Genomic DNA, 24,998 nt, shown 5'->3' with positions numbered 1-24,998 from the left:
CCAGACATTTCAGCTGCCCATCCACTTGCCTTCCATGCAGTTGTCATTACCTCTGTTCTACTTTACCTGGAACTTAACAATCCCTCCCTTTCCTCCTAGGTTTCAGTAACTCCTCAAAATGAAAATCAGTAGTGTTCCTCTTACTCCAAGGTACAGCCTTTCAGATAATCATGTCATATTGTGCAGCAGCTGCTTGGAGCCTGTGCAGCAGAAATAGCCCTTGGATGAAGAGTTTCCAGTAAAGTAGCTGCCTTTTTCTAGCATTTCACTGTTTACTTGTAACATTAGTTTAGATCAACACTAGGTTTTTATCAAGTGATTCAAGTGACATGTTAGTGGCATGGGTAAGAAAACTCAGGGTTTTTTTTTTTGTTCTGAGTCTCTAAATAATCAAAGATCTTCTGAGTCAGTGGATTTTATTCCTGTCAAATGGCCATTAAATTAAAACAAAACAACCTCAAAGCTCTCATTAGCAGAACGGCATGTATAATTTCAGTTTCTGTTTTACTATTAACAGGCTTGTAAACAAGTTATAGTAATCCTACTACATTTTTAAAGAAACTTGTCATCATGACAGATACATGAGAGGCCTCAGGAAACCCCCCTCCCTCTTCCCTGAGAAGTGTCAGGTTTGTGAGGCAGAGCTGGCCTTGCAAAAGTCTGAACATGGTTTAACAAATTCTCTCAGTAGATAGGGCCAGAGCCTCACTTCATGAAGACTCAGGGCAGTCTCACTGATGCAACCACAGCTGTGCAGCTGGGTGGCCTGATCCTTCCCTGGAATCACACAGCAAGAATTCAAAGAACTCAGCACCAAAAGTGAATGTGCAACGGCTGATAGTTCTCATAATCCAAATTACTTAAAACATTGAATGATCTCAGAGACAAGCGAGATTCCTGTTAGCACTGTGAAGAAGTCTATTTGTGTATAAAACTTCCTAAGGAGTTCACAGTGTATGTGACACTTGCAAAGCTGAAAGTAGCATATTCTTAGAAACAGTGCTGAGGGAGGAGGTTGTGGCCAAAGGACTGCAGCAAAGCAAACTGTAGCAATTGCTTTATCTTGGGTCTTCTTTTAAATGAAAACTTAGCTCATCTGCTTTTCTGAAATGTGCAAGCAGATGCCCTCATCACATTGGCACTGCTGCTTGGAGATACCAACTCACAGCCACAGCTATGACCACACTATCTGGACTACATTTCCTCGCTTCTTCCCTCCATCCTTCCCTTTGGCAGCCACAAGCACCCTGGATCTCTGTTGAGGTTACGTCCTATTAGGATGCTGCTTCATTGCCTAGGTAATACCTGCTATTTTCTGCGGCTTTCAATGTCTTCTATGGGAAGAAATGACAGACCAAAAGCAGGCTAACATGACTCAAAAGTGCCTTTATTACTGTAGTAGTATTTCTCTAAGTGCAGAGAAACAAGGCTGTATTCCAGATATGGCGTCCAGGGCGAGTACAGCCACTTCATCTGATTTTCAAAAGCAGATGAGAGAGGGTTCAGGCAGTAGGCTTGAGAACATGAGAAAGAAACAGCAAATTTCTCCTTATCCTACATGTAGGCTGATCACATGATCTGATATCAGAAATACACATAAAGCTGGAGATCTACGTAGCAATAAGTCACTTAGCTGGGTGTCTGTTCATTCAAACCAGAACTACTCTGAAATGCCCACAATCCATTAAAGACAGAATAACTTAATTGAAAACAACCTGGTGAGAAAATGTTTTAGCCCAGAAGTATGTGGCTGATAAGCAGGAGTTCCAGGTCCCAGAGTAGAATCATAGAATAGTTAGGGTTGGAAAGGACCTCAAGATCATCTGTGTCCAACCCTCCTGCCATGGGCAGGGACACTTCACACTAAACCATGCCACCCAAGGCCTCGTCCAACCTGGTCTTGAACACCACCAGGGATGGAGCATTCACAACTTCCCTGGGCAACCCATTCCAGTCCCTCACCACCCTCACAGTAAAGAACTTCTTCCTTACATCCAAACTAAACTTCCCCTGTTTAAGTTTTAACCCATTACCCCTTGTCCTATCACTACAGTCCCTAATGAAGAGTCCCTCCCCAGCATCCTTATAAGCCCCCTTCAGATACTGGAAGGCTGCTATGAGGTCTCCACGCAGCCTTCTCTTCTCCAGGCTGAACAGCCCCAACTTTCTCAGCCTATCTTCATAAGGGAGACGCTCCAGTCCCCTGATCATCTTCGTGGCCCTGTAGCTCCGTTAAAGCTCAGTAATCTAAATGAGCATCTCTCTCGGTGTCAATTTCGGCAGAACACAGGACTCTAAAGCCACCTCATCTGGCAGCTTTCTAGAATTGTGATTATTGAAGGAGCACTGATTGATACAAACAGAATCATAGAATAGTTTGGGTTGGAAGGGGTCTTCAAAGCTCATCTAGTCCAACTCCCATGCAATGAGCAGGGAGATCTTGAACTAGATCAGGTTGCCCAGAACCACATCCTGCCTGGCCTTGAATGTCTGCCAGGATGGCACATTCACCACCTCTCTGGGCAACCTCTGCCAGAGTTTTATCACCCTTACTGTAAAGAATTTCTTCCTCACATCCAGCCTGAATCTCCCCTCTTTTAGTTTAAAACCATCACTCCTTGTCTTCCTGCAATCCTTTTGCAACAGTCCCTGCTAAAAAGTCTCTCCCCATCTTTCTCATAGGCCCCTTTTAAGAACTGAAAGGCTACAATAAGGTCTCCCCAGAGTCTTCTCGGCTCCAGGCTGAACAACCCCAACTCTCTCAGCCTTTCCTCATAGGAGAGGTACTCCATCCCTCTGATCATTTTTGTGGTCCTCCTCTGAACAAACACAGTATTTCCTCAAAAATGCAGGGGGATTCTGAAGCACATCCAGACATACAAAAATTTCATTTAAGCAATAATTCATTGCAAAGTACCGACATGCTGAGAATTCCCCCCACCCCCCCTCCATTCAGGAGATAAACACAACTCAGTAAGCAACAAACATACCATAGCATTCTGCAGCCTAGCCTTACTGGGGCAGAGTTGCTGAAACGCTTTTTTTGATGGAAGCTTTTAAGATACGGATTCTAAATTGAAATCTTTAACCAGGACTTGAGCCTAGCTTTCTCCAAACTCAGCTATTTTCAGCCCACATCCAAAATTCATACCTCACCTAATGATTCTATACAGTACACTTCAAAGTCCAAGGATGTTAAGTGTCACCTTCACTAATGTTCCAAAGTAGTTTACATCTGACTTACATTCTACTTTTCTTCCTGTATTCAAATGCCATGATCTAATCACCATTTTCAGTTAAATCTTACCCATTTTTTGAGATCTATATGTTCACTAGTTTGAGAGAGGAAACTCTGCACCTAAGCACCAGAACTAGTCAGTAATGGCACAAGGGTTTGGTTTATGACCAAAAAAAGCTACACGGGAAAAACATATCCTCTATGGTACTGATTCAGAGTGATGAAAAGTGGCAGAAGATAGTATTGTTCTTCTTAGGTTGTTCCCTGACATGCTATTTCACTGCTGCAATAGAAATTACAGAAATCAGCAGCAGCTGGAGACACAATCCACATCTTAGTAACAGATAACAAGGTTCAAAGGTAGATTACATGCTTATATGTTCTTTGAGTACAGGAGGAAGGAAATACTTTATTCATTGTTAGAGGACAGAGCATTCGAGCCCTGATACCAGGAATATTCAGAAATGTATTGCTGTCATGCCCTAGTGCTCATGCACTCATCTATTTTGGAATATGAAGTTATTTACCTCAGACTATACCTCATGCACATATGTCCTGTCTCCCATTCAAGTTCTTCAGCCGGGTGGATACTTAAACCACACAGTGGCCACTTAGCCAAACCAGGTTGCTGGCAAAGTGTGGAGGGTATGCTAATTGGTGCTAATTCTGGTTGGCTGCTCATTCAGATGTGTATCTACCAGCTGTGGGTTGAAACTCCTCTTGATTACAGACACCCTACCTTTCCCGAACAGATCCTCCTGAGGCAGTAAATACTAACCAATGATCAGGACAACTGGTCTGGCAGAGAGATTAAAGAGCAATAGAAAAGTAAGCAAAGAAGAATTCAACATCACCAAAGTTATAAATACTTAATTAGCGCTGAATTTAATGCTTAACTAGCTTGGGAAAATGTCCCAGAGGAATAACTCTTATCTGATAGTTAAAATTACTGGAAAAAGCAGCAGGAAGTTTGCTGGAGAGAAGGAGAAATCCTGCTGCTATGCTATAGACAAGTTGAACATCACTTCTGTTTTCAGTCTAGGTTGCACTCTGTGCCACTCACTGCTACTGACAAAACACACACATCTTCAGTTAATATCAAGATCACATTCAGCAGAAAACTTGCACAAAGTCCAGCTTTAGTAAATCACAAACTGAAATGATTCACATAGTAAATACTCCTATTCACAGCTTCCTGTGTATGTTTAATATAGATGGATATTTATACTTATACCTGACAGATCTTAATTTCTTAGCTTGCTTATACTTCCTTTGGAAAAAGCTGTATTTATGACAGCTTTTTATAGAACACAGTCAATTAAACTAATATACAATACTTTCAGCTTATATCTAAAAGGACACTACTTTAATATTTTAAGAGCAGGGGAAATACACATAGGTCCAGAGAAACAAAAAAAAAAGAAATGTTTGAAGAGAGTGATTATATGAAAAAGAGAAGATCTGAGTTTGGAGTGTCTGCAGTGAACCCCAGAGCAAAAAGCTAGAGGGGACTGAAAGAGAATATCATCCAGATATGGTCAAAATAGGGATGAGAAAGAAATAACTGAGAAGGTGCAGAAAAAAAATAAAGTACACAGATAAGGAAAAAGTGGCTTCCAGGAACACAGCCATTGTAAAGCTATTATCCCTAGTTTACTTTGGCATTTTTACTATAATTTGGTCTGTGATGAGAAGGAATCCAATGTTAATTTGAAAACACTCAGTAAGATGTCTGAACTATTAACCCTACAAGGATTCCTATTCTGCAGTTATTTTAGTGTAAACATTTTCTTATTTTATTATTCTAAAGATGGTTTTTGTTTATTTTAGTATAAAATAAGAACGTATGCTGCAGAGGAGGTTAACATAACAGAACTTTTGTGTCACTGGGGGTGAAACTTAAAAGGGCACAGGTACTCGAACAGGCCAAAATTTGGGCTGGTTACCTGGTAAGTGACATTTAAAGGAATCTGGTACAGAAAATATTACTGAATAACAGAGTGTATGAAAATGGATTTCTGGAATGCTATGTTGTTTTGTTCTTAACTGTATCAGAAGACAATGTGTATACATCTAGGAGGACTTTGAAGCATAATTTCACACAGTAGACTGCTGAGGTTGACTCAGTGACATCTGCTGAACATGCTCTGCAATTAAACAAGTGAAAGGTTGCCTACAGACCCATTAGTGGACATCAGAAATGGTACCAGTGAGCACACAGGCAGCGGCTGTTTGTTTCAGGGACACACATCTGTGTGTGTCCATAAAGATAATCTTGCACATGACAGCAGCAGATCTTCAAATCTGCTAAGGGCCATTGTTTTAGGCTAAAACTAAAGCAAACAATCCACTGTTTATAAAATTTGTACTCTTTGCTTGATATTAGGTGCTGAAAGTAGGCATTAGCCCTCCCACAGTGAAATCAAACTTATGAAAGACTTCATCTATCCTAGGACCTTAAATCTTACCCTCAAGCCAAACTGCTTCTTTAATCACAAGGCTGACAGTTAGCAAAGGACAAGTCAGAGATTTGGTTGTGGGTGAAAGAGAACAGCACAAACGTATCATTCGTATGGGACACTCCTTCTTCAGCTTACTGCTCTCAGCCTTGTCTCCTAACAGCGTCATATCTCATTCCTTTCCCATGGCTTTAAACTGGTCCTAACACAGCAAGAAACTAAAATCCATCCTGTGCCTTCAGGGGAAAAAATAGCAAGCAAACATTTAAACCATTTTAGTTGTTTCAAAGATAAGAGTATATCAAAAGACTGCCTACATTAAATTCTTTTGTCTTCTAAGTCTTTGACTTCTAGCCTTACAAGGTGACAATTCAGAAAGACAACTGTGTAGGAACCTGGAGTTGAAGCACAAACTGTTCTACAAGGTTACCTGCTACTAATGAATTTCCACACTATTTTTGCAGTTAATCAGGGCTGGTTTTACATTGCTATAATTACTGTATATAAATATACACCAGTATATGCCCCAATATGGAGTCCACTCTCCACTCCAGTTGGAATTAACTGTTCCAGCTTAAGGCACCTCCAGCTCAGTGCCTTTCTCATCATCTGATGATGCAGGAATCCTTTCACTATAACCCTGTAATCATGAACAAGGACTTCTGCCTTTAGATGCACTGGTGTCTATTCTAGAGCAAGATACAAAAACTAAAAGGGTAACAGCTTCATACTTCTTATATGTTTCTGCTTGAGAACAGCCTTTTCCTGTTAAGTTTTGGTACCAATTTGTTTAAACTGCAGAGCAAGGGTTTTATACATGCACAATTAAAAATGAGCTATGACATTTAGAAAGAAATTCCCACATTTATTTTCCCGGATCCTGAGAAAGCTGCAAGATCATTTTCATGTTATTAATGACCTTTCTATGTACTTCATTTTCATATTCAACCATTCTGCGAACATACTTTAATTGGCTAGCTTCAACCTGAACCCCCAAATTTTCTCAGTGATTCTCACTCCTGTGCCCCACTCCTAACTGTGGTACAGACTTTCATTCACAGAACCTTTCCTTTACTGCCTGCAGGGCTGTGTATCTGCATCAGTATGGAACTGATCTTTCTCCTGAAGGCTTATGGTAACAAATCAAAGCTGCTTGCACATCTGTTTACAACTGCATTCCATATATCTTCTTTCAAGGTGATCCAGAAAATCACAGAACCTAAAAAGCACGGGGTAGCCACTAGCTGTCCTAGTAGGATAGGTTTTCCAGTGCCTAAGTGCCTTTGTGGCAAACGCAGCAGAGTGTGACCTACAGGAAACAGATTGATTCCACACTAGGTACAGCTCAGCTGGTACTAACAAGAACTTCAGCCAGAAGAGTACACTCTGCGCAGGCAACAGCAGATTACTAGATGTTACAGCACTCTAACAGATAAGGTTAAAGATCGCATATGTTAAATGATTTAGTCAAATGCCTTGCAGGAAATTGTTGATGTATTCTTTTCCAGGAATGTTTCTTGGGAAAATTAGCTGGTAATATAGAACACAACACTTCAAGGCTAGGCAGCTCCATATGCCCGCTGCAGCTTTCCTAGTAGCACAAAGAGTAGGAGTTAACTTATATTCATATTTGGAGTGTGTTTCCACATAATTAAAGAACTCTATAGAGGACAGGCACCTGTGAGTAGGGGCAGAGTAAATTCTGCAAGCAGGGCTAACTACTAGGAATCAAAACTGAGCCCACAAGCTCAAACATAACTGAAGAAAGCATTCTAACTGACACAGCCTGCCCTGGTGCCCACTCCGGAATGATACAAGAAAACAGTCACTTTGCAACTTCAAATTTAGGCAGTTCTTGCTGATTTCAGACTATGTCCTCTTCTGTGTATTTTTAGCGCACACAACTGCCAAAAATCTGAGGATATGGAAAACATACCTTCTGCCATCAGCTTCTCCTTTAGCTTGAATGCACCAGTAGGAAGAACTGAACCAATCAGCTGAGCTGCTGATTTTGGCAGGGATAGAGTTAATTTTTTCCATAGCAGCTTGTATGGGGCAACGCTTTGCATTTGTGCTGCAGACAGTGTCGCTGCTAGGGGTGTTTTAGTTATTGCTGAGGAGTGTGTATGCAGAGTCAAGGCCTTTTCTGCTTCTCATACCGCCCCACCAGCGAGAAGGCTGGGGTGCACAAGGAGATGGGAGGGGACACGGCCAGGACAACTGACTCCAATTGACCCAAGGGACATCCCATACCATGTGGCATCTTGCTCAGCATATAAAGTTGGGGAAGAAGGAGGAAGGGGGGATGTTCAGAGTGATGGCATTTGTCTTCCCAAGCAACCGTTATATGTGATGGAGCCAGCCTGTCCTGGAGCTGGCTGAACATCTGCCTGACCATGGGAAGTGGTGACTGGATTCCTTGGTTTTCTCTGCTTGCATGCATGGATTTTGCTTTCCCTGTTAAACTGCCTTCACCTCAACCCACAGATTTTCTCACTTTTAGTTTTCAAATTCTCTCCCCCATCTCACTGTGAGGGAGGAAGTGAGTGTCTGTGTGGGGCTTAGCTGCCAGCTGGGGTTAAACCATGACAGAAGTATAAGCAGCTTCTCTGCACTACTATTGCTTCTGTGGTCCTTGATGTTCTGTGTTTGCTTTTTGCTCAGGTGATGGGAAGGAAGAAGAGAATAACCAAAAGGGTTATTGAGAAGCTGTTCTTTCTCATGCTTTCTCTTTCATCATGATATGTTTTCAGCAGTGTGCTTTGAAAGTTGTAAATCTTCAGCCTAACAAAGATCAAAAGCTCCTGCAGACCTAACTGCCGAGTTCAGAAATGCTGTCCCACAGCACACTGCCAGTATCAGAACCACTGTGTCTTATTTAAATGCTGATGCTCTGTAAGGTGCAGGCTGTTGTCATGCCTGTGGTCTGACGTCCATGAGCTAGATTGCACTTTGCTCAAACAGCACAGTGCCAGCCAACTGTGGGCACTTACAGTGTGAAGAGGTCAAAAAGCAGGGATTCCCTGGAAATGCCTCCACTTGAGCAGATGTACAAAGCTGTCACCATAATGATTACTGAGCAGAATCTTTTCCTAGGGTACATCCTGTACCAAGAGCTGGAAGTGTGTGAGAAAACTAATAACCATATATCCTGTTATTTCATCTGTCCTGCATGGAACTGAACCTGTGGGAACTTACAGAGGCTGTAAACCCAATCAGTCACTGAGGTGAAGAATGAAGAGTCCTTCCCTTTAGAAGTCAGGATGTTCCTGTGGTGAAATCATGCATGGTATGATCCATCCTAGTGGGGAACTGCATGGTAAGGAAGAATTTGGTAAAGCTGGGGGATTAAAAAATAAGAATATAACTGTTGTTGGGTAAAAGTCAGCATGGATGAAAACAGCAGAATGGTTTCTATTGTGCTAATCTGCAGTTCATTAATTGTGCAAAACCAAGCACAGCTGCATCTGCTGACCTCAGATTTGAGATGCAATTATAAAACGGGATAAAGCAAGGAGTGGGAGAGAAAAATATCATGAGGAGACCTTGATGTGTCTTAGCACTCAACAAAACAGAAGAGGCAAGAATGCTCAGAATCTCTGAATTGGACTCTCAAAATCTATATAAATGAGTAAAATTGTGAAACTTTATAGTTAACTTTGGATCCTGCTGACAAACAATGTTTTTTTTGGTCTGGAGTCTCAGACTTTATGGTTTGTAATTGCAGCTTTTTCTCCTTGACAAAAACTTGGTTTTGTTTGGGGAATTTGTTTGGTTTTGAGAACAGACTGAAAATTTTATAGCACTAAATATTATGAATCCATAATGTAACAGAGACCTCGTAACATTGCCAAAACCACTGCATCAGGCAGGTTTTCTGCTAAGCCCTTCATCCATGCCTTGTGCTTTGACTGAGTTCAGGTACTCTTGCCCAGCTGCAGTGCTCTGGGCACTATGAGACCTATTGATGCTTCCAGCTCACCTTCCCTCACGGAAACCCTGGCCAGTTTGCTGCCCACCACACCACCTCTCCTACCTGTCCTAGTCTGGGGGGCTGTTTTGATGCAATGAACCTTTCTAGGATACGAAACTGCTGGTAAGCAAAGAAGAAAGTACTTGACACCCGCTGTCAATCTCTTCCCCAGAAGAGCAGTAGCCCTCTGGGAAGAGAGGGGTTAGCTGCTCTCTTGGTGAAGGAAGATATAGCCTATAAAGAGAGGGGTCTTAACCTCCAGGTCTGCTCTCTGTGACTGCAAATGTTGGACCAGCCCTTGCCAATTAAAGAAATGACACAACTTCCTATTGCAAAAGAGTCCAAAGGTTAAAAAAGAAGGCAAAAGTAACATGGGATAACAGCACTGCACACAGCCAAATCCTGCATTAGCCAAAGTAAAACTTAACCAAGTTATAGACTTTTGTAAAATCACAACATTATTCCACTTTGGAGGTTGGTAAGTGACTTGTCCACGTCATCCACTAGGTCAATAGCAGACTCAGAGAGTGAGGTATTCAGTACGTATAAGTCACAACCCTGGACTGATCTGCACACAGTCTACAGTCCAGGTGCTTTTCATTTGAATTTAAAGCATAATCTGGCAGCATCTAAGACACATTGGGGCATTTGTGCCCTCAAAATTCTCATTTCTTTCTGCTGACTATAAAGAGAACTTAGGGTGCACAAGTCCACGGTGTAAATAGTTCATGGCTAGGGAGGGGAATCCCACTTCTGCTCCCCTGCATCTCAGTGTCCAGTGGTCTCTCCTACCCCAGAGGCAGGCACTGTGTGGTGGTGCCAGCTGTTTCAGCTGCACTTCTTGAGAAGGAGAAAAGGAGTAAAACCAAAAACAATGGGGTAGGACAAGGGAAGAAGTTTTTGAGAGGAAAAAAAAAGAATCCATTATATTGAAGGAAAAAGCAAACAAAAAGTAGCCTGGGGAAAACTTGTCTCTAAAAAACAATGGAACCAAGATGAAGAAGAAAAACATGGGTATGAGAGGCATATGGTTTGCTTCAGTTTTTGTGCTAGAACATGTAATTTATAGGAATTTGAATTTTCTTTCAAGAGAAACTGCTATTCCTAACACTGCCCTCTCTTCTGAGAAGTTTTCCAAGCTCATGGCAAAGATGAGCATGCCAGCATCCTGCTCCTTAGGTGGCTCCTCCAAATATTGATGATCCCCTGTTTTCCTTGGAAAGCCATTAACAGGTATACACAGAGCCACCTGCTTTCTGCTGCAGCTGGTATATAATGAACATCCCTTCAGGTGATCACCTCATCTCCCCAGTTGATGTATTACGTGCTTTCTGCTGCAGCTAGTCTTCATATTTTGGGGAGGAGGGAAGAATATTTTGTTTCTGTGGTGATTAAAACTGAAGTCTGGTATGAGAAATTCAGTTCCCTTTTTCTTAAACCCTGAGGTCTGAGTCATGCATCAATTATGACGACATTGGGCCCCAAGAGGAGGCCTAGAAATACGCCACAAATGAGTGGGGAGCAGCACAACTGATACAGCAGCACAGCTGTAAGTGCTCTGCAAAGAAATCTTCCTTCAACACTGCTGGAACACAGTCAGCAAAACATGGCATGAGTGACTCTGGGGCCTCCCATTGCTGCCACTCTGTCAGCAAAGGACACCATTTCAATAATGAGCAGAAAGATAATGCCCTGTAGCACACTGCTCAGAGTCACAAGTTACCTTCACTGGTCACATGTACAGGCAGGCTTAAGCAAGACAGAGAGAATGTTGTAAACCTATTGACTCTTTTCCAAGCTTGTTTGCTGTGTTGTATTCTGCTCTCTGCTCTGCATGGCTGGCACTCCTGCTTTCCCCATTGTTGCTAATTCAGTGTTTGCAATGTCAGGTATCTCTTCAGTTCTACTTTATTTATCTTCTTTTTTTAATTGAAAAAGGAAATAAGTAAAACAAAAACAGTGCTGGACAGCCAGCCCTTAAAGCTTTGGGAGAGTTTCAGCTCAAGTGGCTGGGATACAACAAATGTACCTATGTGTCATACTACCCACATGCACACTCAAATGCTGTCTCTTCCTCTCAAGAGAAGAGTAATGCCTTAGCAACCTGCAACACAGTCATATGACACATGTAAATGATTTTATGAATCGTATTTATAACAGGCTCATAAGAGTCTCTGTGTCCTTAAATGATGATTTAAGGGTGGAGATGTTATTTCATTAGAAGATAAATCACATGTTAGAACTTGATGGCAGTTTTAAAAAGAAACCGCCCTACAGCAGTTGGACCAGCTGATCAGATATTTTCCTCCTGAGCTTACAGGCTGGCCCCAGAAATGAAGCTGCTAAGCAGAACTGAGCCCATGCCAAGTCATTGTTAAGCCAGGACAAACACTGAGTTCTTCTCCCTGCTCTTGACATAATACATCCCTGCACAAACATGACTGCTTTGCAAGTCCCTTCCCAGCCAAGAGAAAATCCTGAAACAGCCGGGATCTCTATCACCAGGGCATCAAGCTTATTTCATTCACATGACAGGAGATCTGTGCCTGTGCTGGGGGCAGAGGGAGTGTTGAAGTCCCCTCTTTCCCCTACAAGAAAGGTTTATTTAGCTGACTGGTACAGCATACTTAGAAAACTAAGCACATATTGTTTTTTTTTTGGATGAAGTCATTCATGCTCACACCACCTGAATTTAAGCTGTTTTCATTCCTGTGGATGAGGTTTGGAGCACATAAATATGCTTGTTAAAAATAAGGAAGAGGCCAGAGTCTTTTGGGACTGAGGACCACTAGTGCATTGTTCCTACTGTTATTTGTGGTCAGTGTGTAAAATCAATATCTTGGCCAGAATTCTTCATTTCTGGGCTTGGATTCAGGAAAAAAAAACCAAAACCAAAACCAAAACCCCCTAAAAAACCCAGAGCTGGATTTTTAATTTGAAATAGGAGGAGGAAGTTTATGGTCTTCTCTGCATCTGCCACAAGGGAACCGTTCCCTGTGGACTGCAGCCAGCACAGAGTGAAACCAGGACCTTCCACTCTGACCTGTCCAGACACAGCAATTCCAAAGGAATTGTGGCTGCTCTGCCCCTGGCAGTCAAGGCCAATGCCTGCCTTTACTTAGACGAGGTGCCAATAGGGGTCAAAGCTTTGAACCAGTGAGAACAGTTAGTAAGATGAGGAAAAATGACTCAGTGTTATGTGTAAACCCCTCAAAATGAAAGCCTTAACTTGTGAGGTGTTGCATCATTAGGGAAGCATCATTAATCTTAGCAGTCCTTGATCCACTGTATCTGGGGAAGGGATCACTGTCTGCCTGATAACACAGAGGAAAGAGGCTCCTTTCCAACCTTCCCTCCTTCTTCCCATACCTCCCTGTTCCCCCATCCTCACACCTGATGTTCAGCTCTGCCAGGTATACTGCTGTCACACTTGGTAATAACTCCAGTAAGTGCAAGCAGATCAGAGCAGGCATAAATCTAACTCACTGGCATGGAAGACCAATACAGCTCCAGCATTTGTGCTTGGATGATGTTCCCAGACGGGAGCAGCCAGACCTGGTGCTGGCTTGACATACATGCAGCCAATCTCAGCTCCCTGGGAGGGGCTGAGTCAGCACTGGTCTCCTTTCACACAGCAGGAGGGGGCCCACAGTCCTTGCACAGCTGGTTTCTTGAGCAGCAAGTCGTCTTTTGCTCTGACCTCTATCTGCAGCTACATTTTGAAAGAAGCAGCAGAAAATAATCAAAGGACTCTCCATGTAGTCTTTTAAACACATGTCTTTTAAATACTTGTCACTCACTCTTTGTAGCTTCTCTTAGTAAGACTGACTTTGCTGGCTTTTATTTTTACTGAAGGGAAGGCAGTAGGGAGGGGGTTAATGCACTCCTGTGCACTACATCCTAAGTTATTATTACATTGCAAGCCAAAGACACCCCAGGCTAGTCAGTAATTTGATGAATCATCAGACTTGCTCCTCAAGACCTTCATTCAACCAATCACAGAGGGAACAGATTTGTCCTTGGTTCAGCCTTTTTATCCAGAGCCTGTGGTCACCATCCCAGGATTTCACCTCTACCAGCATGATTAATTTCTCAATTAAGCTCAATCTCTTGTTTCTGAGGGTGGAAGGCTCAGTCATAGGCCACCAGTAATTTCTGATACACACAGACATCATGGCTCATCCTACACATAACACAATAAATCACAAGATATATCTAAATGTCTCTACACCTTGCTTTATAAGCTGTTTTGAGCAGAGAACTTAGCTTTTGGGAGTAGGATGTTAAAAGATTTCTTGTCCTTTCCTTCAGACAATTTAATTAACAAAACAAGTGTTTCAGGTTACACATTTGAGCTGTGTAAGAAAATCATAGCAAGTAGCCTTGTAAGATATTTTGTATGGTGAACTCCATACAATGTGATGCTCTCTCCCACAGCTATGCAATGCTCTGCCTTGGATCCCTGCATAGCTGTGGTGGTTGCACCAATGCTGAGCACACCAGTAAACCATTCCACTCACAGCATTTCTGCAATTCAGCCTCATTTCCAAGAAGCGATCAGAATTTTCAATGGTTCCTTCAAGCGCTTCTTAAAACCAACAGTGGTTTGAATAGAAATGCGGTCACCTTCTTAATATTTGACTGAGGCTGAAGTTCTCTGATGTGATGAGCAAGCAGCAGGGAAAAGAGGAAGGGGAAGATGAAGAGACCAGGGTGAAGGAGTATGAGGTGGCTGCGCAGGTGGCGCTGTGGCAGGCATTGACATGCAGCAGTGATTGCTAATGCAGAAAAGCTGGACACAAAACACCTCTCCTGTTGCTGCACCAAGAGGAGAAAAATCCTACAGGAAAGCAAGTCAAGGGCTCTCTGATTCCCATAGGATTCTAAACAATTGAAGTCTGTTTCCTCAGTTTGAGGATACAGCCATAATATATTTTCTGCTGCCAATCAGAGGAACCTTGACAGGCTGGAGGATTTGGCTGACAGGAACCTCATGCAGTTCAACAAGGACAGAAGTGCAAAGTCTTCCACCTGGAGAGGAACAACCCCATGCATAAATATATGCTGGGGCTATCCAGCTGGAAAAGGCCCTGGGGGTCCTGGTGGACAGCAAGTTGAACATGAACCAGAAACATGCTCTTGTGAAGAAGATGAATGGTATCCTGGGCTGTGTTAGAGAAAGCACTGCCAGGAGGTGAAGGGAGGGGATTCTTCCCCTCTGATCAGCACATGTGAGGACACGCCTGTACCACTGTGTCCAGTTCCAGTCCAAGAAAGACATGCACATGTTGGAGAGACCCCAGTGAAGGGCCACAAAGATAATTAAGGAACTGGAGAATGTCTCCTATGAAGAAAAGCTGTTCAGCCTGGAGAAGATAAGGCTCAGGAGGATGCTATCAATGTATATAAATACTCGAAGGGAGGGTGCAAAGCTGACAGTCAGGCCCTTTTCAGGGGTGGCCAGTGGCAGGCCCACAGGCAATGGACACAAACTGAAGCACAGGATGTTCCCTCTGAATCTCAGGAAGCACCTTTTTATCAGAAGGGTGACGCAGCACAGGCTGCCCAGAGAGGCTGTGGAGTCTCTAACCCTGGAGGTGACTCAAAAGCTGTCTGGACATGGCCTTGCGCACCCAGCTCTAAATGGCCCTGTTTGAGCAGGTGACTCCAAAAGGTCTCTTCCAACCCCAACTGTGGTAATGATTCCGATTCTGTGGTAACAATATCACCCAGTGCAAACATTCCTATGCCTACTCTGCTTATCAACACTTGTAAGCCTAACTAACAGCCACATCTGAGCATATTCTAAGTAAAGAATTCTTTCATTCAAATTCCATCAAGGCTGAACAAATTTCTGTTTTAGCTGGAACCAAGTAGTGGAACTATATCTCCATGAACTTAAAAAGCTAATTTTCATGTACAAGAAGAATTCCGTAAACAAAAGAATAGCAATTTGAACTCTGTTTTCAATTCAGTATTTAAAGACTTAATTCCTGGCAAGGGCAGGATACAAAAGCACAAAGTAATGAAACAAATTTCCCATTCACCTGTAAACGTCTTTATATATATATAAAAAAATATATCTATATACACACACATATATTTCCTTTGTCAACCGTAACAATCACCCTTCTGTGTAGCACAGTATCAAACCTAATCCTGAAAGACAAAGAACAGAAAGATCTGTGGGTGAATGCCATGACTGGGACTGCTAGATTTTGTAATTCTCATCGCAACAGACCGTTTTACAACCAGAAACTCCCATGTTGTGTGAATTCTAATGGAAGTGGATGAAAGCAGAATTCAGAAAGGCAACTGATTCAACAAGATGGCAGCATCCACCATAGAAGACCTGGTGAGTCATGTTTCACACCACTGACAGTGCAGTATGGAACAAGAAACACACTTACTGGTTGAAGTCTCTTGGGTTGGTAGGACACAGCATCTCTGAATCTGACATACACTACAATGTTATGAAGATGTCTTGAATTGCAGTGAAATTTGTTCATCCCAGGAGATAAGAACTCATTCCAGTGATATGAAGAACTGTAAAGAAGTAAGAAAGATGTTAAGAATGAAAAAAAGCTTGCCTGAGGCAAAGTTACTTTGAGAAAATCAGTAAAGGTGGATCCAATGGGAAGCACTTGAGAGTGCTATACACCTTCAGACTTACAATAGGTAGAGTTCTCTCTTATCAGAGACAGACTGTGAGGAACCAACTCCTCGTGGTAACTGCCATATAACAAATATTTCCAGCAATGATAGAGCCCAAATGTTTTTATATGTTATAGTTCGTATTTCTTTCAAGTGCTAGTCAATGAGGGTTTGGACTTGTTTTCGTGGGTCATCTGCCACTTTCAATCTGACATTGCTGAGCATCCTGCATCCTGGGGGTGGTTCCACACAGTCGTTTTTCAGCAACAGCTGATTGGCTTATAATGATTTATTTATTTACTTTTTTCTTTAACCTCCCCATATTTCACTTTCCTCTCCCTGATCTTGCTTGGTACAGAATTTTAGCTCTGGATCTTAAGAGTTGTATCACACCCATTTTGCTTCTCTATTCTGTTCTATAGCATTCATGGCAGGTTGCCTGGTAGCATACCTTGCTCTCTGTAATGTATAAGGATAAATATGACAAAACACTGCTAATTCCAAGAAAAAGCACCTGTAAATAGCTTGATCTGGGCAGTATTTAAACAGGATGATAATGCCTACACAACACAATCCCAGCAGAGTAGATACTTGGAAGCACTGACACACACCATAATTAGACCACATACAAAGTGTTTTATATCCTGTGGTGCTAAACTTTCTATCAAACTTCTCAGGAAACTGTTCTACTCCCCAGGAAAGTTTAGAGAGCCAAGAATTGTAATTACCTTTAAAATTAACTTACAGGCGCTGCCCAGGCTGAGAAGACAAAAATATGTAAATGGATATATCTGAAAGATATCTAGAAATGTTTGGATAACAAGCCTGTACTAGTTTCCAGGGGGATTTCGTCCAGCTGCTAATACCTTTAACATGAAAAAAAAAAAAAGGTCCTTGGGAATGGAGAGATCCCTTACAGCGTGTACAGCAGCAGGAAGAAGTGAGGCAGCAGCTGGCTAGGGCTGTAACATCTACTGATCTCCTTGGGACACTTTCTGATTCAAGTGCTGCATGATCACCACTTTATTACAAGGGCTTTCTGCAATTGTCTGAACACCATCCTAGTTTTTTAACCAATGGCCACAGATTTAATCTTATGGGCACAGATTGGCTGTTTTAAGGGAAGTTAATAGACTAGCCATAGCATAAGAGACAGCAGTCAGAGCATCATCAAGTGGTAGAGAAACAAGCCTCATGAACTTAGCCTGAACTATGTACTGTGGAGGGTGCTGAACCCAACATCAGCATAGACTCTAGTGTTCAGCGGTATGGTGGTACACTATGGTCAGCACAGATCAGTTCAAACTAGATAAGCCTTAATTTAGCAGGAACTACACAGTTTGCATTGATTTCTTTAACAAGATACAATAGATCCCATTAAGTCAGGAGGAAGTAAGTCCTGTTGGTTTTACAGGACTTCCCTCAGATACCGTAACAGTGTTTGGCATATGTGAAATCAAAGCTAAGTGGGATATTTTCAGTGGACTTTAACAGAAGCAGCTAGACCTCTGCTGCCATGCTGGAAGGCTCCTTCCTGAGAAACAGTTCACACAGTACAGAATATCAAGTTCACAACAAGATAGTCTGCAACAAGCTGCCTTCTAACTTTGCTTAGTAGTTTGTGTGCACCATTTTCTACTCAAGAGATTACTAGAAGCAGCTCAATTCTTTTCAGTGAATCTACTGAAGAAAAGAATGTTAAGGAGAGTAGAACTGTCCTAGGTGAAAGTCAAAGAACTTTTTAACAGTTTTGGCCGATAACTTTCTAATCTATGCTTGCCTGAACCAAAGCTCTCAAGCTCTTAGGACACTATATAAACTTTACACATTATATGATCGGGAAAAACAAGCTTACCTAACAAACTGCAGACACATACAAAGAGTTTTACAAGATCTTCTCTAAGGCCTGTTCTCATGCCTCTCACTCTAGTCTTATTATTTATCCCAAACTACTAGTCTGAGGATGTACCTCAAATTTAAATTATTTGAGATTATTTGGTTACTGTTTGCTCATTGGTATTTTGCTGCACAGCAGAGCTCAGCTAGACTGTGGTATGCTGGATGAGGCAGGTAAGTCTTCTTTGAGAAGCTACAGGATATCCTCTTAAAGCCTCTCTCAATAGCTTTCCGAGCTTCATGGTCTCGTGATCACTGTGCCCAGTCCTACTCCTCCCCTCTGGCTTCTTGCTGCCTTCTGTCTTGCAGAAGTTTCCCTCTAGTTAGCTTTGGATAAAATGCTTTGTTGAAAAGAGAAATATGCACATATCTCATATTTATATAGGCTGAACTGGCTTGTGTGGTCTACTTTCCAGCAGTACCTCTGGCACAGTTTCGGTTTCCTTTGCATTACTCCCTGTGATTTCTGCTGGCTTACTTACAATATCCAAATGAAACAGAAGAAAATTAGCCCATGCCTCAAAATTCATCCCTCCTTTTCTCCCCACCTCCAAATTACACCTGCAAATGCAGTTACAGCTCGTGAGCATCTGTGCGGCCTCTAAAGGGCAGCTGGAGCTCAGGGAATGCTCACACACTGGGGGGAAGGTTCACCCCTCAACAGACACAGAAGCTTATCAGAGCCAGAAGGATCCTGAGGTTGACTGCAGTATACACAGAGTAATTTCTTTTGTGAAGAACAGGATCATTTCTTCTCCCCCAGTCATAATGCTTATATTGAGCTCAGCCTCAGAAGTGGGCAGGTAAAATCTTTCTCCCTGGCCAGGGATTGCAGTAGTACTGAAAGGAATGCTCCTGTCTTGGCTCTGCTTACACAAAGGAAACTTTCTCCCTTACAGGCTTCATTTTAGTGACTTCCTGGGAAGTTACAGAAAATATGGCTTATTTTTATCCTTTTCCTTATTATAATCAAGTGTTGGTCCTAGCTTACGATTTCCATTTAACAGCCAGGGTATTATATTCCTAAAATGCAATTGCATGTCTTAGCATTGACCTTGCAGCGTCATGCACCCTTACCAAACCCCCCACTTGTACCAGCTTTAACAAAGAAATCTATTGCCTTATCATTCCAGGAAGACTGTCTAAACTGCCAACTGCTCCCTGGCTTTGCCGTATTTGCTTATCATGGACTGAGGATTTGGTTAAAAGCCTATACAGTTACATTTTATTACCTAACAGCAATTAAGAAAAGCAAATTTCACTTTCTGATGAATCAGATAATACTACTTCAGAGTTTCCAAATGCTTCACTTGAGCAAGTAATAATCTGCTCATTTCACAGAATGAAAACAATTAGCAGAAACAGCATGTGGGTAAAGTCCTTCTTTGGGAAACATATCCTAGGGAATTTTGGTGATATTAACCAGGAAGGAGGGAGCAGCAGTGATTTAATTTTGAAATCATGAAAGACGCTGTATTTTTACATTAACAAAGTCTCTGCTGAATATATTCTTTACTGTTAAGGCTAATCCACACACATTCCTGCACACCAGATACTCGTCAAGACTGTAAGTCCCCTTCAATTTCACTAGCCCTGGAAACATCTAGCTCAAACATCAAGTGGCAGCCCAAGGCACCCTCTCAAACTTGTTTACCTTCTGGATATGAGGATGAGCCTACCCTTCTCCAGACACTTCTCATCTCAGACTATTATTTCCTTCTTCCATCTCATCTAGGTTCCAATCTCCTCCCTTTACCCTGGTGCAAACTAGAAGTGCCTTGGTAAAATATGGTATAAGAGAACATGGGGAACATCTTACTGCTGCATTCAAGATGTAGGCATCAGAGTGTGAATGGCATTGGTATGGTGAAAAGATTATATAGATGGGAGAAAAGAGGCGGTAGCTCATATGGCTCTTGCGAGCCATGATCACCCTCTAAACGTAACCACTCATATATGCCCTTCTGTTGTATGGATTCTATGGCCTCCTTGTTCCCCAGGAACAGCTTTTATGTGTTGAATCTTGTTAGATATAATCAGAAAACTACAGTAATCAGAAAACCTTCACAGTGCTTGGGTCCTTGACTGCATGGAAACATCTGCAGTTGGTGTAAGGCTGTCTTCATATTAAGGACAAGATATATGGAAAGGTGAACTTGAGATGAGCTCTACAGAACTCATTACGAGTTTGAAGGTACTGGGGCATAAATCATCATATGGATATAGAGATTTGATTTTAATGCAAATACTTACTGTTAACTTACTTGTGCTTCAGAATTCTAAATTTTAATATGGAGAACTGAACAAAGAGTTCAAGTTCAAACAAGGATTACTATTTGATTCTGCTCAAATCTAATTACAGCCTCACCATCAACATAATGTTTACTGTTTGATTCCAAGTCTGTTACTTTTTTCAATTTTCTTTTCTTTCCTGGAGCACAGAAACAATTATCTAAGTTTACTGTGAGCTCCTGGCTATATCCAAACTACAAAAAAGAGAGTTATTTTCAGGCTAGGAGACTGTCTAAAATGGAAAGTAGGTTTGTGTGATTTGCTCCCTCCATATTTACATTAAAAAAAAATCAAAATATACTCTTATTATATCTATAGTAATACAGAATCATAGACTAGATAGGGTTGGAAGGGACCTTAAGATTATCTAGTTCCAACCCCCCTGCCATGGGCAGGGGCACCTCACACTAAATCATGTCACCCAAGGCTCTCTCCAACCTGGTCTTGAACACCGGCAGGGATGGAGCATTCACATATCTAATTGAAAATCCAAAGTAAGCTTCTATGTAATAAAGAGAGGTCAGAGAAGGTGTCAAGCTCATTAACTTCTATGGCTGCTTTGAGTGCTAAGACCACTGCATAATATTATCTAGGCAGAGAAGAGGAAAAAACAGTAAAATCCAGCTGACTAAGAAGTAATTTACTTTGGTACTTCATTTTTTAACATTTTAAGGTGTAAGGAAGCCATTTTCACAAAGCCATTGTGACCATTTCATTCTTATTAGGAGCTTCTGAATTCAGGAATCTTTAAAACTGCTATTGTTATGATCCTAATACATGATGAAGTAATACTAACCCAGTCAGGCCATTTCAGAAAAACAGCATGTATAAATGAACAGCATTTCAGAAAATAGCAACTAAGAAAACAACAGGACAAGATGTGAGAGAAGTAGTCAGTGTGTTTTGGATGCCTAGCTGGCCAGAAGAGATTATTGTGCAACTTCAGTTGTTAGGCATGGGCAAGTAAAAGTAACTACTGGCATTAAGCCGACCTGCTGCTTTCAGCTATTACATTTGTATTTTGTGGTCTGCATACAGGCCCATAAGTTTTCTGCTGTATTATTTTTGAGCACAGAGGCCGTGTCAGTAACACGAAAGACATATCCTGTAGCTACAGGTAAACATAATGACTTTCTGGTCTACTGGGACTCATTTTAACTGCAGCATTGTAGCTGAAGCACAGGTCAAGGGACAGACAGACTCATGCAGATGCAGAGTAAATTTGACAGGACAAGGGGGAATGGCTTTAAACTGAAAGATGCGAGATTTAAATTACGTATAAGGAATAAATTCTTCCCTGAGAGGGTGCTGAGGCGCTGGTACAGGTTGCCCAGAGAAGCTGTGGCTGCCTCATCCCTGACAGTGCTCAAGGCCAGGTTGGATGGGGCTTGGAGCAACCTGGTCTAGTGGAAGGTGTCCCTGCCTGTAGCAAAGGGCTGGAAATGAATGAGCTTTAGGGTCTCTTCCAACTCAAACCAGTCTGGGATTCCGTGAAGTTTCTGCTCCCAGCACTTGGAACTCACTGCACAGGCAAAAACCTTGTAACTGTTCTTTGTGCTTTGGCTGCCCATTTGCATGGCTGTTGTCTATCTGACAGTAAGTATCATCCCCAGCTCTACATAATCTCCAGTGATAAAAGGGATTGAAAAGTGCTTTCAGCTGCAGCATTAAAGTCTGTCCATGCCTGCTTATACAAGCCAATAAAACATTCTCTGTTCCTTCCCCTTTAAACAGCAAACAGAAGATAGGTTTTGGCTTGTTTTGTTGTTTGGTTGTTTTTTTTTTTTTTTTTTTTTTTTTTTTGTTGTTTTTTTTTTGTTTTTTTTTAACTAACATCAACTTTTTCTTTGGGAAGCTCAGCAATGACTTACAGCCAATAGGGCCTCCCTGGGAAGCTGCCAGATGACAATAGCTGCTCTCAAAGAAAGGCTTCCCTTTCTAGCTATGTGTGTGTTATTTATAGGCAAAAAGCAATGGAGACAAAAAACTCAGGGGGAAAGAACTTCAGTCTTTATTCAATGACTGCCTGACAGAGAAATATTTGCCAAAGACTCTTTAAACAAGTTTCTAGTATAGGGAAAAAAAGTTCATTATTCACAGATCTGGCAGCCTGGAGATAAGGGAGAGGCTTTAATTTCTAAACAAAAGGACACTTGGTATTAAAACCACCTGCCACATAGTCATTTCTATGACTGGGGTGGGGAGAAGGTGGAGGAAGTGTTAGCTTACTATAGAAGGAGCGTCTAGGATAGAATAACAGCTGGAGGAGAAATCCAGTAGAGGCAGAATTGCAGTTCCATAGGACAGCCAGGAAACCAGTGGAAACTGAAGCTCCTGAGCCCCTTTGCTTTAAATTAGGCAGCTGCTTACACACACAGCAGTATTTTGCCAAAGTGTACCGGTTTACGGTCTTGATTTTTGAAGAAAATTAAATTCCTGTTATTGCACTGTCTCTTCTGCTTCCTATTCCTGCCACAAAGGCTTCAATGCATTGGTTAATTCCAGCTTGCTACAAAGCTTGAAATGCCTGAGTTACCTGCTGTCTCCATTCCTTTGAAGACCTGCAGTTGTGAAGAGAGGGGAAACCATTCTTCTCTACCCACCTAATCCCAAAGAAAAAAGTAGAAATAGCTCAACTTCTATTTGTCTGCAATGGCCCACCTCATATATGGGAGGCAATAGCCAGCATCTACTTAGCTCTTAACCAGCCATAGGACGTACTGCTCCCTGCCCTATGAGCAAGCTAAATAAAGGTAGGTGAAGATGGTGGAGAGTGCTGTGCAGATGTGTTTGGATGGCTTTCTTGGCATACATATGTATGTGCATGCACACATACGCATGACAATAGTAGGAGGCTAGGCCACTATACGCTGAGACAGGGAGGGAGCTAAAAGTACATCAATGCAGCAGTTTACACAAGACTTGAGGCAGAGCTCAGAAATGCAGGATAAAATCACAGGGAGATGTAGCTCACCATCCAAGAGGCAGAGTGCCCTGACTTTCTTAATTAGCCCTGGAATATTAAAGATCCCTTTATCTTGCCGTATTACGATTTATGTTGATAAACAACAGATTAACCACAAATGGACCAGCACCAATAGCAACAGGCTTACTTCAGTAATCATAAAACCCTCCAAAACACCAAAGTCCAACAGGCTAGCACTCAAAGGAGGGTCACTGAGGAACACCTGAACATACCCATTTAAGTAGCGCATGTGCTCCTAGTTTGCCATCAAAGACAATTAAGCTGAGAATCTACAGAAAAATTAACTACACCTGGTGGAAAACCTAATATCTACTGACTTTGCTTATGCTGCTAGATTTAAATTCCCATGCTTTTACAACATTATAAGACATAAATTAAAAGCAAACATCAGAAACAAGGCTATGGAGCTATCAATGAAATTTCTGATAAAGGCACTGAAGGCCAAGAGGGGCAAAAAAGCCAACATTTTGCCATTTTGCATGTACTCAAGTTTTGATTTAGCCAGTTATCCGGAAAACAACTAAATATATTGGTATTGTATATCGCCTTTTCATAACAACCTGTAGCTCAGTCATCTTGCTCTGCAAATACAGCGGAAAAGTGGCAAGGCAGGTAGTAAATGGTACAATTAACAGATTTGCAGGTTAAAACCTCCCAAACCCAGTAAACAAGGCCTGCTCTAATTTTTAATTCGAACACTAAAGCTTTTGGCCAATTAAACTTCTTCTAGTGTTAAACCACTGCACATCAACTGTGGAATGAAACTGGATAATTTCTGTGTTTATGCAAGTCTGGCACTCTTTCAGTTGAAGGTAGAAAACCTCCCATTAGAGTCTATTCACCTGGCTGTTCCGCTTCATCTCCTAGAGTAGGCAGGAGCAACCCTCTGCCCTCCCCACAAGTCCTACTGCAGCCACTGACTGTTCAGCTGTCCAGAGAGTAAAACTGTTCTCTCTCCAGAGGCTGTAATAGATAGTGAGGGTGATCATGTCCACCCAGCTTTTGCCAGCAATTGAACTGAATAAAGCCTTTCCCCAGCCAGCTCTTTGGCCAGTCAGTCCTAGAACCCTGGTGACATCTTAAGTGTATTGAATTTAGATCTTGCTGAGAATTTTGTATATTATTTATGAGAATGGATTGATTTTTTCTTTTCTGTGAGGGAGTAATATGGCATGTATCCCTCCCTCCCCCACCCCTACTTCTGGTAAAATAATTCCTGAATAAATACTGATGCACCACTGCCAGAAGCATTTTACAGTTTCAAAAGACTGCCTCATTTTGTAGTTCCTCTCTTTACCAAGGATTGATTGACAAAGAATTTATGGAGAGGAAAAAACAGAATACAAAGCAAATTCACAACTGCCTTTCCTGCTTGCTGTTGATGGTGCATTACAGTGTAAGAGGTTCTCTAGCTACTTGCTTGCAGTCCTTCAGCTACAATCACGTTACACAGATATTTATTTCATCTTGTTCCAAAGAACATTAAAATGAAGACAAACT

The 24,998-nt window shown here is 41.9% G+C and overlaps 1 protein-coding gene across 1 annotated transcript in view; it reads right to left on the bottom strand.

Annotated features, from left to right (window-relative positions):
• The window catches only part of CLEC16A (C-type lectin domain containing 16A), a 149,052-nt gene that overhangs the window by 21,392 nt on the left and 102,662 nt on the right, over positions 1-24,998 (bottom strand). The window contains exon 23 of the mRNA XM_062611832.1: positions 16,081-16,216. Coding sequence (XP_062467816.1) covers positions 16,176-16,216 — 41 coding nt within the window. The 3' untranslated portion in view covers positions 16,081-16,175. The remainder of the gene's footprint in view (positions 1-16,080; positions 16,217-24,998) is intronic.

Source organism: Pezoporus occidentalis, unplaced genomic scaffold (genome assembly GCF_034315485.1).
Source record: "Pezoporus occidentalis ecotype Australia unplaced genomic scaffold, CSIRO_AGI_Poc_V1 ctg158, whole genome shotgun sequence".
NCBI lineage: Eukaryota > Metazoa > Chordata > Aves > Psittaciformes > Psittacidae > Pezoporus > Pezoporus occidentalis.
This window is presented reverse-complemented; position numbering and strand designations above follow the sequence as displayed.